The sequence below is a fragment of the Chironomus tepperi genome, unplaced genomic scaffold (assembly GCF_022539635.2).
Source record: "Chironomus tepperi strain 1889 unplaced genomic scaffold, CSIRO-AGI_Ctep_v1 contig_48, whole genome shotgun sequence".
NCBI classification, from domain to species: Eukaryota; Metazoa; Arthropoda; class Insecta; order Diptera; family Chironomidae; genus Chironomus; species Chironomus tepperi.
The window spans coordinates 215,257-231,565 of record NW_027226170.1 but is presented as its reverse complement, the minus strand read 5'-3'; the positions used below and the strand labels follow the sequence as shown (position 1 = coordinate 231,565).

General features: G+C 31.7%; 1 protein-coding gene across 1 annotated transcript in view; it reads left to right on the top strand.

The window, feature by feature from the left end:
- The first annotated feature begins 3,900 nt into the window (after positions 1-3,900).
- The window catches only part of Sp1 (transcription factor Sp8), a 50,187-nt gene continuing 37,778 nt past the window's right edge, over positions 3,901-16,309 (top strand). Inside the window, exon 1 of the mRNA XM_070652506.1 lies at positions 3,901-4,041. Within this exon, the coding sequence (XP_070508607.1) occupies positions 3,991-4,041 (51 nt within the window). The 5' untranslated portion in view covers positions 3,901-3,990. The remainder of the gene's footprint in view (positions 4,042-16,309) is intronic.

Below are 16,309 nucleotides of genomic sequence, written 5' to 3'. Positions count from 1 at the left end.
TAAATTTAATTTGGATGTACTCAAAATTTTAAAATTGTCTAGGAACCACCCATCCATTTTAAGAGATTATTGTTGAAATTGATTAATTTAACTTTTTTAAAAAATCTTGCTAAAAATTCAGAAAAATGAACATAAAAATGTGTAAAGAGACAATATCTATAGAAAAGGATTCACTTTCAAATTATTTGATGTTCCTCAATTGAAATTTCTTTGACTATTTGATGTCCTTAAAAAATCCCTGAAACAAAATTTAACAAATTTATTATTTTGTGAATACGAACATAATTTATCCTTATTCTTGAACTTTTCAATTGCTGAAATTAAGGTTTGATCATTCAGAATCAATCACTAAAATTCAAGTCATAAAAGCCATCGTAGAATTTAATAGAAAAATTTACAAATTCTTTGAAAATTAAAATTAAATTTTTTCAAATCTTCAGTTTTTTAAAATAATTTAAAAATGATTATGAGTGATTACATCTTGACTAAATTAAATATTTTCCAAGAGTCATGTAAGACTTACACGATTGCATTGCTACAAGAGAACAAAGTAAACCAATCAGATCCATCAGATCATTAAATAGATACTTTTTAAACTAGCTGTATGCTAGTAAGTATAGAAAGACTAAAGAGTGCTTTGATGCTGTTCAAGGTTGCTTCATATGAGTTTTTAAGAGTTCTGGCTATTGAAAATCCTAAAGCCGTATGATGGGTTGGTAAATCGAGCCAAGTGTTGATATCTTGCGTTTGACTTTAAAAAAAAGGTCAAAGGCAATGCCTTTTTCAAAGGAAATCCATATCAACACTGATCGAGACACTAGGTGGACCTTAATTTACGGGAACTAATTTAATTAAAAAAGATATCTATAACAGACAAAGAGACCGCTTTTAAATACCTTGATGGTCTTTCTGTGCCATAAATCCATGCTTTTTGACTTTTTTGAAACACTTTTAAACTCAAAACTTCAAGGAAAAAGTTTTTAGATTTCTAAAATTTTAATCGAGTTATCCGAGCGGCGTGAAATTCTTCAAAATCTGCCGTCAGGATAACTTCGCATCTTACCATTAATACGGTGACATAGCGTTGTCCTAGTGAACACTTATTGCGGTTCGAGATGAGCTAATAAAAAAGAATTAAATTTCAAAATTCCTAAAACATTAAGAAACCTTGCGATCTCTTGTAAGACACTAAAAAATCGTTTAATTTCAATGAGAAATTAGCCAGTAAGTTTCCACAGACTAAATTCCTGAAAAATATTAGAAATGTGAGAAAATGTTAATTCTCTTGTACCTAATTATTCGACTTAGTGATTCTTGGAAAGTATTTTAATTTTTTTAGTGCTATGCAAAATGCTCTTCAATTTATTTATGTTCTAGTGCCAATATAATTTTAGTTCATGAGAATTCACTTGCCATATATTTTTATTATTATAATTTGAAAATTTAATCAAGCTGAACACAAACATTAGCAAAACCTCGTTAAATTTTACAATGTAAATCTGTTCAATGATCATATTAAATGTGAGGATGTAAAAAAAAGTAATAATGAAGTAACAATTTTTTTCGATTAAGGTATTAGACAAAATAAGATATAGATATGTTATAATAGGTTTAATAAGACAAAAATTCCCTATAAGATATAGAAAAAAAAGTATTTTTCAAGTATGATGAAAAATAAAAAGTGATGACAAAGTCGAGTTCATCTTTATGCATTGAAGATCTAAAGTTTGTTTCAATTATTATTTCCAGCTACTGTATTTTTGCCGGGACGCTGCTTTACTTTTCTACCTTGCTGCTGTGTCCCGACAAAGCCTCAAAACGTTCAGATTTTCCATATAAATTTTGGAATTTTTGACAAATTTTGAACATTTTCCTCAGAGTGTGGTTGTCTCAAAAACGACCGTTAATTTTTTTCAAAAATATTTTTTTGTCGTTAAAATTCAAATTTTTTTTTCTTCGTAACGTAAATTTATATATTAAAATGAGTTGAGTTCGAAATTTTCGAATTTTCCGGCAATCTAATGTCGAAAAACTCGAATTTGAGACGGCCACACTCTGATTTTCCTTTTGAAGGTCCGTGTTCAAGCCCAGGACTGGAAATATTTTTTTGGAAATTTCATTTATTTTTTGCACTTTTTTGTAAGTTTCTAACCTAATTTAAGTAGTTCTCTGAATATTGAGACTCAAAATAGACCAAAAGCGCCGCAATAGTGCCAAACTTAGAAGTGTCCCGATTTTTCCCCAAAAGGTCTCGATATTTTGCGAAAATCCTCTGGCCACCCTATAATTTGCAGCACACATGTTTCCAATTATTCCAAATTCATAATGAATCGCAACAAAAAAAAGTAAATAAGTCAGGATGAATCGTGCAAAGGAACAAATTTAAGTATGTTTATAGAGCATGTGTCTATTGCTTAAAAATCGATTTTGAAAAGCCGTAAGGAATCGAAATGGACTTCGTAAAAAGTATTCTTGATAAAAAATGCCCAGTGAGTGCGAAACTGCAAGAATAGCGATGGTATATATACAACCGGTAGGTAATTACACCCTACGAGTTTCATGCACATCCATTTACAAGCCATTGATTGTACTCTGCTCCACACTACTTCTGGATACGTGTACACGAGTTGAACTTAAGCATATTATTACAACAGGGCTGGATGATGATGATTTGCTCTTACTTACTTATACCATTTCATGCTACTTTTTGGCTTCCCCTAAGTATCGGTTTTCGATTGCGGTTTTTTTTTCTGTTGTTGTAGTCAAATTATATCCAAACGTACCAATTTTCCATTCGAGCAATAATTTTTTTTTTTCTTTCTTTTATTCAGTTTCATGTATTTTTCATTTCGTATGGATTCCGCGGAAACGGCCACATCAGAGTCCACATCAAAAAGCTTTGATAAAATAGTTTGATTCAATCATTTCAACACGTCAGTTCGGTGGCAGAAATAATAAAGAAAAAAGAGAGTTGCTATATGCAAATTTCCTTTTTTTTGCTCTTTCAGAAGTGCTGTTCATGTCATTTCAATTCTCACGTTGTAACGTGATGGTCACTTTATTGCTCATACTAGCTCATACAATGATTGACATTGCATAATTTGTGGATGAATAAAGGAACTTATTGTTTCAATAATTGACAGAATTGTAATTAGACTCAACATTGAATGACAATAGTTGTGCATCGTGTTGGGGTTGAATATTAAAAAGTGAAATGATGTTGATAACAATCTAGACTTAATATTGATTGAGGACATGCTATGTGCAATTTATTGAGCAAAACGATTTAATTAGTGTAAATTTAAAGTGAATCAGAATTTTGTACGAAAATGGACTTCCTATATTTTGTATAAAAATAAATAATCAATAACTTCAGAAAGTGATTGGTCAATTATAGGTTTACTGGATGTTTACATGAAATAGTGAGGAATAAAAAAAAAAGTGAATTTTCATAGATTTTAATTAAAAAGAAGAATTTTTTGATTCTATTGACTGATTGACTGACTTGATTATGTGTGGATTCTAATTAAAATTATAAGTTTGTTGCATTGGAAACTGAAGGAAGCATTGAAAAATCATTGAGTTTAATTTTTGTACATTCCCTGTATCTCACCCATTGATCCAATTAGAGATTGAGGGAGGTGAAGACTTCTGATTTATATAAAAAGAATATTTCGTGTCGGAATCAAAACTCAAACTCAAAAAAAAAGGAAGGGAAAAGCTCCCTCATTAAAAATCGTTAGAATTTTCTTTGGAAGCGACGTTCGACTGTCTGCATTTTATGTAAATTTCCTTTTGTTTGGTTAAAATAATCATAGGGTAACACCTCAGCTTGTTTCTGTTCCTAACAAAGACGGAGAAGAAATTCTGAAAAAAAAAAAAAAAAAATAAGCAGCAAGACCGAAGAAATTTTCAAAAATCATATAATTTAATAATAGTGCGCGGCTGCAAAAGATTTTCACTAATTTTGTTATATATTTTTGGAAAATCATGGATCGTCAGGATAATAAACTACTATTGACCGAAGATTTACTATTGTCGGTAAGTTACTGTTGTTGTTCTCTATTGTATGTAATATACGATTAATGATTTGATTTGAAGGGGAGAAAATATTCTCTTTTTATGCCTGAAAACGACTGTTTTATTATTATCATGCACCTTTTTAATATGTACAATATAACAAAAAGTACAATAGACCGCTGACATATTACACGATTGATCCGAAAGCCTAAAATTAAAGCGCCAAAAGAGTTATTATTATACAGGATTTTTTCTATATGGGAATTGCTTTTTCTCTTTCCCTTTCTACTGATTATAGAACATACTACGATCTAAAGAAATAAAATAATATTAAATTGAATGATTAGCAGATTTCTTTTTTATTGATTGAAAAAGTCGTGAACTAAAAATAGCGCATGGATATTTTTGTGCCTTTATTGATTATGAGATCGTAATAATTTAGTAGACATTTGAAATTATATCCAATTGATGGGTTAGTGACAAATGTGATCTTGATGAAGGTCAGTTAATGTTTGGTAAAAAATAGTCGAATTAAAACAGCGAATAGTTTGTATTAATGGTAGATCTCTCTAATGGAAAGGTTTTGATTTGACTGATTGTATGTCATCATGGTGCGATTAGTATTTCTAATAACTAGATATGCCACTGTATGAATTATTTTTAACTGCCGACTCAGATCTAATTTTTTAAAATTCTGTTTATTAAATATACCTGAACAGACAAGAAGCATGCTAATGAGAATGGTCATAAAATCTAGCATGCTCAATTATATTATCCTAGCAGGCAAAGAGCGTGCTCTCAATATATTCATCTCTTTTGCCAGTTAGGGTTGATTGAGTATACTCATAAGGACGATCATTTAGGTGAGTATACTCATAGTCTGTTAGGGATTATAGCTCACAACTCATACAATCTGTTTTCTCAATTCTAGTCATTTACTTGTTCTATTAGTTCTTTTAATTTGTTTCTATTAATTTCATGACTTTCAAATGCTATTCTGTCGTGTAACATGGTTGTTACAAATTGCATTGCCTGAGCAAAGTTGATTCTTAGGCAAAGGCAAATGCTAATATGATACACATGTGTCAGACACCTTTTTAAAACGCCAAATGCTTCACACTACTTAGAAAGAACCGGTCTGTTTACATCTGAAACGAACCCGAAGAGCATTGATTCTTCCAAAAAATTCCGTCACCAGGATAAAGTGGCTCTGGCATGGTGCCGGATTGAAATCAAATCTGGCACCAAGTAAGAGTCACGCTTGCTTGAGACCCAATTCTTAATTGATTAACTGATTTGTGCTATCCTGGGACATAATGCAAAGAACATTTAAACAATATTTTTAATTTTCTACAAATATCCCTAACAGGCAATGAGCGTGTTATTGAGTATACTTAATCAATATAATCGAGCGTGCTCCATTTTGAGAACAAACTCAAGAACATGCTCCTTGTCTGTCCAGTATACTGAATCTTACAAGCATCTCTTTAGAATCACACTCATATATGATCATCATGGAGCCCATGCTCAATATTTCAAAAGAGACTTTCTTCGGTTCTTGTTCCTTTTTGGCACTTGAGTTTATTCTTCATTTCAAACTTCAAACATCATATAGCTGCATAAGACGTTTTTCTATCTTTACAACAATATCTTTTGCTGTTTTTTTGTATCATGAACTTATAGACCTATTCTATTGAACATACGCGTATATCTAAAAATAAGAAAAAATTGATGAAAAGTCATGAATGTTATCAGAAGAAAAGAAAGAACAATAATTTGATCGACAGTTTGGACTTCTATGGCGCTGCTGTTAACTCACACCACATTTGCCTTCTCATTTTCTTAAAATTATTAAACTCATTCGATCAGCATTTTTTTATTCCCGATCAAGCTCTACAGTTCATTTCTTTATGATCAAGATTAGTGTTCTCGACATGATGATGTAAAAAATACATGAAAAGGAGATAAAAAAGTCAAATATTATCTTGCTTAATTGATTTTTGAAGGGTTGGAGTCGGCAATCGGCTTCTGATTTTGCGCTAGTAATCAGACAATCGAGAGGTATTAAGAAAAACAAATGGAACCGATCCGGCATAATTTTAAAGCTATAGGAAGCTGATTTGGGTCGTACTCACAGTGAGCATGAGTAACTCCTCTCAAAAATAAAAGAGTTGCTTAATGCGCAATTAATAGCTCTGTGAATTGTATTAAGTCATTTATATTTGTATACTTGTCCATTAATTGACCGATGGCATGCAAAAATTTCATCGCATCAGCAGATGATGGAACCACAAAAAAAATTACTTATTTTCTTTCTCTTCTCAATGGGCTACATCACATGGCAAACAAGTTTTTTGCCTAATAATATAAAGTTCCCCAATCTCTTATTCTTCTGTTTCAATTTTCCGCACAACCAAAACTTTAATTGCATGGATTAAACTGCTGTCAGTTTAAATATCATATAAAAAGGAATGTGTGGTGAATGTGCGGTAAAATGGTCTTTAAATATACATTTTTTTGTGCCTTTATATATGATATAGAAAATTTGTCATGATGAGTTTTGGAAAACATTAAAAACAGACAGTTCCGAGTTTATCTTCCTTACTGCTTTTGTTTGTTTTCTAGCTATTTATACTTATATATATAGGCACTTAAATAAATGAATGTGATAATAGCATATTTACTTTAAGTTGATGGCAAAATTGTTCTATTATAGAAATCGATCGAACTTTAAGGTAGAGTGTGGCGATGATGATGATGGCCATCATGCTTTATTTCAGCACCATGTGCACATTTCATGTCACTGGATGATAAAAAAATATTTTGAATGTCTAAAAACATGAAAAGAAGGAATAAAAGAAGTACAATACAATGCGTCTTGGAATTGAAATATCTCGAGGGTCTTCCTTATGCAACTGTATACTTTATATCCATTTTATTCATACGATTGTTGTGTATAATTTTTATATATTGCAACATATTCAATTTTTTTGTGCCATTCAGGAAGAGAATGTACATTTTTTTATTGGTTTTTTATTCAAATGCCAGCACATTGTGATCTCCAGTGCTGCTTTTTTAATATCCTTGTGAAAAGGAAATGTTTTTTTAAGTAAATGGAAAATTGAGAATTGGGGGAAAAAGATAAAAGGTCGGAAGGAAATCTCTTATCACAATATAGTCATTGAGGGAGATTTATTTACTTATTTTTGATCGTTATGCCGTTTCTATTTCATTGAATTTCAAATTGACATCGTTGCTGTACATCTTTTTATTGCTCTTACATGAGCAATCTCTTTATTGATTTAACCCTTTAACTTTGAGTCAAGACAAAGACTTCTGCTAAATTCTGTTGCACATGCAATCTCCTCATTTATCTCATTCCAAATCGTAATCATTATTATGATATACTAGGAATAAAAAATCAAGACACAGTAGCTAAATTGTGAGGTTAAATTGAAGGTTAATTCCATATATTAACATAGATTTTTAAATCATGCTGCATTTTTTATACAGCTTATGATGGCTACTTAATTGTCAATAAAAATAATATATCCAAGGATAAGACATGATAGAGCATAAAATGGCTTTAAATGCATGAAATTAAGTTTACCGTCGAAGCTTAAAACAATAAAGCTATTACTTAATTATTTTTTTAAAAACGCATCGGCTTATTAAGCTTTCCATTTCACGTAAAATAATCATTACTTCATTTTGAGCCCACTTAAATCAAATTACACAACACTTTGTGTGTTTGTCGGCATCATTAGGCTTCTAATTTTATGTGTAATTTTCACTAGTTCTTCAATCTTATCCATAAAATCTTCTTCAGATCTTTTCATCTCCGTCTCTTTTCAATTTTTTACACATTTAATTTTAAGTGTTGTCTATTTGTGAAGAATTTCAATAGAATTGGACTTAATGATTCTTGCGAATATATATTTGATCATTTTCATGGGAATGAAATATTTTGTGTACTTGGTTTGTCTATTTTTATGCAAACATTGTAGGAATTGGAAGAATTTCAATTTGCATTCAAAATTTGGCAGTATGAACTATAGATTGACCCGAGTGACACTATACTGTAAATTTCATTTAATTCCTTCAAAAATGGGTTAGAAACAATCATCTTCTTTAACATGTTAAGAGACCGCTTTTGGGTACCGTAGTGGTATTTCTGTATCACGAGAGCATGTTCTTTGCCTTTTAGGGTAAGTTGCATTCAGTGCAGTATCATAGCAATGCTCTGGCAATTGTATTGTGATGCTCGAAATGCATGTCGCTGTAAAAATCTTTTGGATCGTTGTCTAGAAATTACTTACTTCCTTCCTTGTCTGGAAGTAGGATATTGCTGATATTAACACTAAGCTCTGGTAATTAAAGAAACTCACTGTCTGAGAAGTTGCCCCGAACAAACAGGAAGCATCCTTATGAGTTTGTTCTCTGAATAGATCAGTATTGGATAACTTTTTAATTTTCACGGCTCATTTTGGTCGTAAGCCTCAACCGAAATCTGACGCTGTATACGGATCATGGTCTTTGGCTCATTTGTTGTTGGCACACAGGGCGACACAGGTACACTGGAATACATCATACTCAATTATATTGATTAAGTATACTCAAGAGCATTCTAGTCTAGGTAGTGTGAGCATTGTCATTAGACTCATTAGACAATGAGCTATAGACACATATGTCAATGGATCGGATTCTACCTTAAGTATTTTGAGCAATCATCACAGGATCTAATGCGTTTAAATCTCTAATATATTGTCAATATTATGACATCAGTCATTGTTACTATTTTTAGAAAATTTCATAAACTAATACTTTTTTATCTCTTCCACACTCGAATCTATCTAAAAGATAAGGAATGAAAGAAAGCATAAAAATACTAAATAATAAAAAAAAGTTTCTATTCACATCACATGAATGAATAGAAATCAATCAATAATTAAAATAAAAGAGATTTTAAGAAAAAAACTACCGAGTTGATGGATGTTGGCGAATGATGGATAACTAAAGAATAGAAGTGCGGATGATTTTTTTTTACTTCTTCTGATTTTAACTACTGACTTCATCGTCACGTTTTATTATACTGAATATGATTTCAATAGCTTTCATTTCAAATGAAATTGATGATGAAGGTATGCCTGGACGGTAGCATGAGAGTTCACACCTTTGACAAAGTTAATAGAGAATCTAGCATCCATAGAATGTTTGGTCTGAGATTGGTAAATGCACAGAATTTCAATATGATGCAAACAATCTAATGTGAATTGGCATTGACGATGCAAATTTTGATTTCGGGTACGGAAGAGGAAGAGGTCGTCTTTGGGGTAGAGGAGGGGATACGACAGCAACTTATCATCCAGCACACAAATCCAAGAACGTCTAGGTTCGAATAAAGCAACAAATTTCATCAAAAAACTTGCTAGAATAATTCAAAGTACTTGAGTTTATATCCAATTTGCTTCTATCCAGTGAGATTTCCTTTGAACTTTGGCGTTCGTCAAATTGCGGTACATTAAGTGAATTGAATGAGAGAGAAACATATTTCAAAGATATTTAATAATGTTCTTCTATACATACTTACTTACTTACTTACTTACATATAACACAATACGATGATTTGCATAAAAATAAAATAGTCAGGCAACGGCAGCAGCAGCAATTTACTCTCTACTTATTACATATTATAAAGCCATGTAATTACAATTTTTGATGATCCATCTCATTTTTTTTCTTTAATTTTTATGCGTATTTATAAAAAAGCGAAAAAAGCTTCTATCGATCTTTGCGGCAATTTGTTGCCTTTTAATTTAAAAGTTCTAAAGAATGCTGGATGATTTCATCATTCACTCATGATTTTTATTTATTCCATTGCTGCTGCGTCTTATTTCATTTCATTGAACCCAATTAATTGTCGGAATGCTCTCTAATCTTCATTGAATCTCTTTATAGACTTTGCGCATTTATCAATTGTGCTGTTAAAATACTTGAATGACTTGAACAATTGTTGAATGATTTTTTTTTATTCTTTCAAAGTAGGAATAAAATCTCGGTAGAACTTAAAAGCCTAATCACGATTTGTGATGTGATGTCCAGGTAGTGATCGTGTCTTGTGTAAATTGTAGGATGGTCAAGTAACGCCATAGCAACTGGAATTTTCTTTGCTTTTATCCCGAGTGTCGCACTTTTAAGTGTTGCTGACTTTCTGGATGGAAAGAGATCTTGAGGTAGACCAATGGGCTTATGGGATTACTGTGTGTTGAACGATGCAGAAGTGCTGGAAATTAAGAAATTGGCAGAAGTTATCTAAAGACAGATCCAGCTGAAGCTAAAGATCCAGCTGAAGCTAAAGATCCAGCTGAAGCTAAAGATCCAGCTGAAGCTAAAGATCCAGCTGAAGCTAAAGATCCAGCTACACACGAGCACTAAAAGACGGCAATGAGCGATCGTGCGCCTTCGTCTAGGAAGTAAGAAGTAAGACGTCGCACTTTTCACTATAAAAATGAATCAAAATCAGTCATCAAGGTATCATCAAAGCAACTTTGTGCCGACGCAGTGTTGCCCATAGAAAACACGATATGCTGCTCGGGTACAGAGCCATTGAGTTGGTTTATTGATAAAAGCGTGGTCAAAAATTCAAATTTTGTCTCGAGACTGAAGACATGAACGATTATTTACGCTAGATTATCATATGCTGTTCATCCTTCGTTAAACTATTTTTCTACTGACATCAATCAAAACTAAATTACATTTAAGATTTCTGTTAAATGTCCATCTAGGATTTCTTTATGATTTTCTTTCTCATTTAATCATTTCGTTTCAGTTTTTTATTTCATAAATAAAAGATTTAATTCTTTTTTTGTCAATGGCGCCAACCACAAAAAAGAAGAAAATACAATAATTGCTGTTCCTTTTTTAATGCTCTTTTTTAAGTTTCTTATAAGACGCAATGATGAGCTCTTGTTTTTAACATTCGGTGCAGATTAAACGATTTCATGCAATCCATTGTTCCTTCGTCAATTTCAATCTTTGTTTTGCCTTATTTCATCGGCGAAAGGTTTTTGTGTTAGGAACATTTGAGTGGCGTTTATGTTTCTCTCTTTTTTTAGTCTTTTTTAAATAGTTTTTTTGAAGATTTATTGTGAGTTATGCTCCTTTGGTGTTAAAGCCAAGAGAGATATACATGTTTTTAGCATATTTTTCAAACTCTTGCTTAAAAGATGAAATTGTTCTCACTTTGGCTGTTAAATTGTTGTGCACAAATTGGTTACTTACTTCGATGGTTGTACAAATCAATTGTGATCCATGGTCTCCCTCAGATGACGCCTAAAGCTGGTTCTATCGCCGAATTCCGTCTGCCAATGGCTAATACCAAATGATTGTCAATACCAAATGCACAAATTGGTTAATCAATCAAAAATCTGTCCCTAGGCTGTTTCTGACTTAACGTCGGAATCGGTTTAAATCTGGCACCATGTCAGAGTCACTCCGGTCTGGTTTCAGATTTTGATACGATTAAATGTGCTATTCGGATCTGTTTTAAGATTGACACATATTTCACTTTTGCCATCATGGTGATGAAGCGGCAGTTTATGTACTTAGAACAATGTTCCAAATCCGGCTGCTTTCGTCAAGTGGGACTGCAAAATGGTTCAAGGTATTCTGCCGACTCGTCGCAGTGGTAACAACATTTCGAAGCATGTCGATCGGGGATTATGACAGTGCTAATTCCATAGTCAAACTATAGTCGATTAAATGACACAATTCGACATGATAAGCTGACCTTTGTCATATTATGATTTTATTGTGCCTAAATATGAATCTGATGCCATGCTAGATTTAAAAAGGAAGCAAAATATATGTAGGAACTGGTACAACGTTTAATGAAGAATGCGCTTCCGTACACACTCAACTCAAAAATATTTCTTACTTGTTCTCCTTCTTTTGCTAGACAAAAAGTGCTAAACTTTTTTCCTCGTTTTTAAAAAATGAACATCTCATAAGACTGTATCCTAATTGTTATATACATATGTATTTCCATTATGCTGCACATATGAGAGAAGAAAAAAAAAGATCTTTTCGGAAATGAATTCTCATTTTGATGTCTGGATTTTTGTCTGAATTGAAATTCACCGTTCATTCATAAAAAAGAAAGAGCTATTAAATCAGTCGGTTCTGAAAAAATAAATCAACGAATTTAGTACTTCATCAAGAAGAGGTGTTCATGGATTTATATTTTTTGGTGCCAATATGATATTTGGGTCTCTAAATTTTTTAATGAATTTCTGTGCATGAAACATAATCCCATTAATTTCATAGCCTTGAATTGTGCATGAAAAATTAAGGAACACAGTATGTAAGTGTCTTGTTAACATATTGCATTTCCATACATTTTAAATTCATAAAGGAACAGAGGTGGATGGCGCCTTTTTGAAGAATTTCTCCCTTTTTTGTCGAACCGCAACTACGGCATGTCTTTAAATGACGAATGAACCCATCCCAATTGCAGCATCATTTTTCATTTGCAATACATTTTTAAATTTTTGTTGCATTTTTTTGTGAAATTATTCTTAATTAATCATCATTTTGCTTTTATGCCTTAATATTACTGTTCATTCTACTCATTCGCATTATGTATTAGTCTCAATTGCTAACAAATAAAATTACTCAAAAAAACTGAAGATTCATAAATTTATGGATTGTTGCATCAAAGGCTGTAAAAATGTTTATGAAAGTGCAAGTGAAGTTTTTGTGCTCTTTTGAGCTTGAGTTTGAGGTGAATTAATATGCATGTAATGAACGTATTGGCAATGCATTCGATACATTTTGCTTAGAGGCATGAACGTTGATTCAATTAACTTTAATCGGATATGCATTACTTGATTGATTGATAAGTCTTTATCTAATTTCAGGCATTTAAAGGATAAGCCATGCATGTTAAAATCTATGAATGGAAGTTGTTGATTTTTGCAGTCTTAAATGATGGTTTTTAAGAATAATTTATGTGGCAGTATTTTCAGTAAATGAAGAAGCAATCGCGGTACTAAATTAGGGGGTGTTCAACTATTACGAAACGCTTCTAGGTGTGGGGGTTGGGGTAGTGTCAATGACGTCACATCCTCATCTATAAATACTGTCCGTTCTCTATGAAGTGCACTAGGGCGACTACTCCTTTGGTGACGCTATTGTCAGCTTATTGTCTTTAGCTGTCTCCAAAGTTTCTCCTGTTGGGTCTCGAACCTATGTCCGCTTGGTCGATATTACAATAATTAGGTATCGAAGTACGAAACGATTCCGCCACCGAGCCACCTCGACTCACCATTTATAAACAACCCCCATTCATATCAGCATTCTGTACATTACTCAAAAGATAGCCTTTGTGGAAAAAAGAGATTGCATTAATGCATCATCATAAAATTAATGCGAAAATTATGCTAATTAAATACAAGTATGTACATTTCAGCATATTTTTCAAGTGTAGCTATCAGAGATTAAAAGGAATTATGAAAAGAATCTTCGCTGTAATATATTTTACTGCACTCGTAAATTTCTTCTGCCTTCCTTTCAACTTCTTCCTCATAAATTTACTTGTACAGTATGGTGGGAAATGTGCCAGCATTAAAATAATTCTAAATATTTTCATTTTTTTAAATTTATATGATTGTTTTTGGATTATTTATCACATCGACAATGATGTACGATATCGGGCTGAAGCACCAACCATCTCAACCTTTAATCAAAAAATTGTCAGTGACCTTTATAATCGTTTTCGAAATAAATAACGTCATGTGCGAAATAAACATAAAAAATTGCTGAATTCCTTGGATTTTGTTTATTAAAAAAGGAGAAATTATATTGGAGTTGAATTGAATGAGTGAAATAGAGAGACAAGCAAACAGCACAAAACATCAGGAAAAAAATGTTTTCTGAAAACGACCATAAAATAACCCATTTGACAAGATAATTGTTCATCCCGTACAAATAAACAACAACTTCACAAGAATGGTTTTTGATGCTGCTTAACATTCGCTGCTTTTTTTTATAACCTCTCTTTCCTTTTCACTTCTCTTAATTCGAATTGAAAATCGCCGCGCACATTTTCATGCGAGACTGAGCGAATCTTGTTGGCATTTTATGGATTACAAGAAAAACAGATAAAAAATTGCTTGATAATTGTGCTATATAAAATTTATTGTATGCATGCATCATCTCATAATGAAATATTGAATTTATTAAATTTTTTAAGGAAATTTTTTGGTTTGGGGAATCTTAAGTACGGAGTCAAGATTGGTATTGGAAGGTGTACAAAAGGTAGAAAATGTTGGGACATTATTATGTTACATTTAATCGAAACTTCATAGTTGACATAGAAAAAACAATAGAAGATCATTCAAAATTTTAAGTCATATCATTGATTTTATTTATAACGATCATTTTTGAATTATTTTCGACATTATTTCGATGTTTTATAGTCACTTGCTCCATTGATTCGACATTTGACAAAAGTGACATAACCAACAAATTGAATTAAAAATGAGTGCAAAAAGTCAAAGTCATAAAATTAATGAAAAGTCGCGAATGAAATCGATATAATAGTCAATTAGTAGTAAAATACAGTCATAATGAATTAAAACTATCATAATTATTTCTCATTGGAAATAAGGACATTAAGAGACAGAACACAAACAATCAAAAAAGTAGTTAAAAATAAAAACCTGAAAATTGAATAAATTGAAATTAACTAAAATGAGATATAAATTAGAGACAATCCAAAAGCACAATACAGATGACAAGGTCGTAAAGACAGTCAAAAACATGAAGTGTGAACGATAGATTTAGTTAAATGAGAAGAAAGATGAGTCACAAAGATCCAGTGAACGAAACAAAAATTCAGTCGAAAGGCATGAAAACATGCAAAAATCAGTAAAATGGTAAAATATCTCACATTAAAATGAATAAAGTGAAAATAAAAGGCATAAATAAATAAGAAAAAGTGAAATTAATTAAATACGAAAATATACAAATATCAACAAAGAAAACATTTGAATTATGAAAAATCGTTACAAAAAACCATGAGCATTCACATTAAAATGTCCAGTTAATGGCTATTTGTAACGCATTTTTGTCCACATGGTGTTCACTCAATAGCATTGATATAAATCATAAATTTATTCATAATTAAATTTCTTGCATGAACATAAAAAGTTAATTCATTTAAATGTTATAGATACGTCTCGCAAGTCCATCGTAAAAAGTTCTTCATGGAAATTAAAATATTTTTTTATTTTATCTAAAGCCACGCAATATAAAATATTTTTCACTCTATAAAAAAGTCATCGTAAATTATAACGGAAGCAAGGAGAAAAAAAAGTATGTTTTTACCACAAACCATTGGCAATAAATTAATTAAGTTTTTGTTTGTTGATGTAAAAAAATGTTTTACAACTCTTGAACTATAAAATGAACAAACAATAATTTTTTTGATATATTTGAAAAGCTTCTGGTATGTGGAATAATTAATGCTGGCGACTTTTTGTCAAGTTGCGTAGAATAATATACATTTTATGAATATGAAAAAAGTGCTTTTAATGTTGATACTTATCAGCGAGTTAAAATGAAAAAATTTACACTCGTTTGTACAAATATGGGAGAGTAAGATGGAATGTTATTGTTGCAAAAAAAAGGGGGAAGAGTGCAATGTTTTCAATTAAAAGAAATTTGTGCTGAACGCCATTAAACATTAATGAAACGAATGCAAACTGATAGGATCTACAAGCGTATACGCTACGGGAAAAGCTTATTCGAGGAAGCGTCGTCGAGAGAACTTTACGCTCATTATTAATATTATAAAATTTATGACGTTTCATCCATGCTCTTATGTATACATATTTTAATTTACTTGCTTTAATTAATCTAAACTAGTGGTTGGCAATCTGTGCGTCGTGGCACGTTAGTGCTCATTTGAAGCTTACCACTAAGGTGTGCCGTGAAAAAGGATTGGTTTGCCCACCACTGATCTATACAATCATGAGAACGTGAATTTTTATGTGAACAAAATGCTGTTCATGCTCGTATCTATGGATACTTTTAATTAATGAAAAGAAGAGATTCAAATCAATAAAAATATTGAGGATAAAAAATTTCCAACTTGCGCAAGTAAAATTTATCATTTTCATGCCTTTCTTCATTGTACATGACATTAGCTGCACGATGCTTTTAGCTTCTCAGTTGATTCAACAAAAGCAGTAGATGGTGTGAAGCTAGAAAATGAGAAATACGAGAA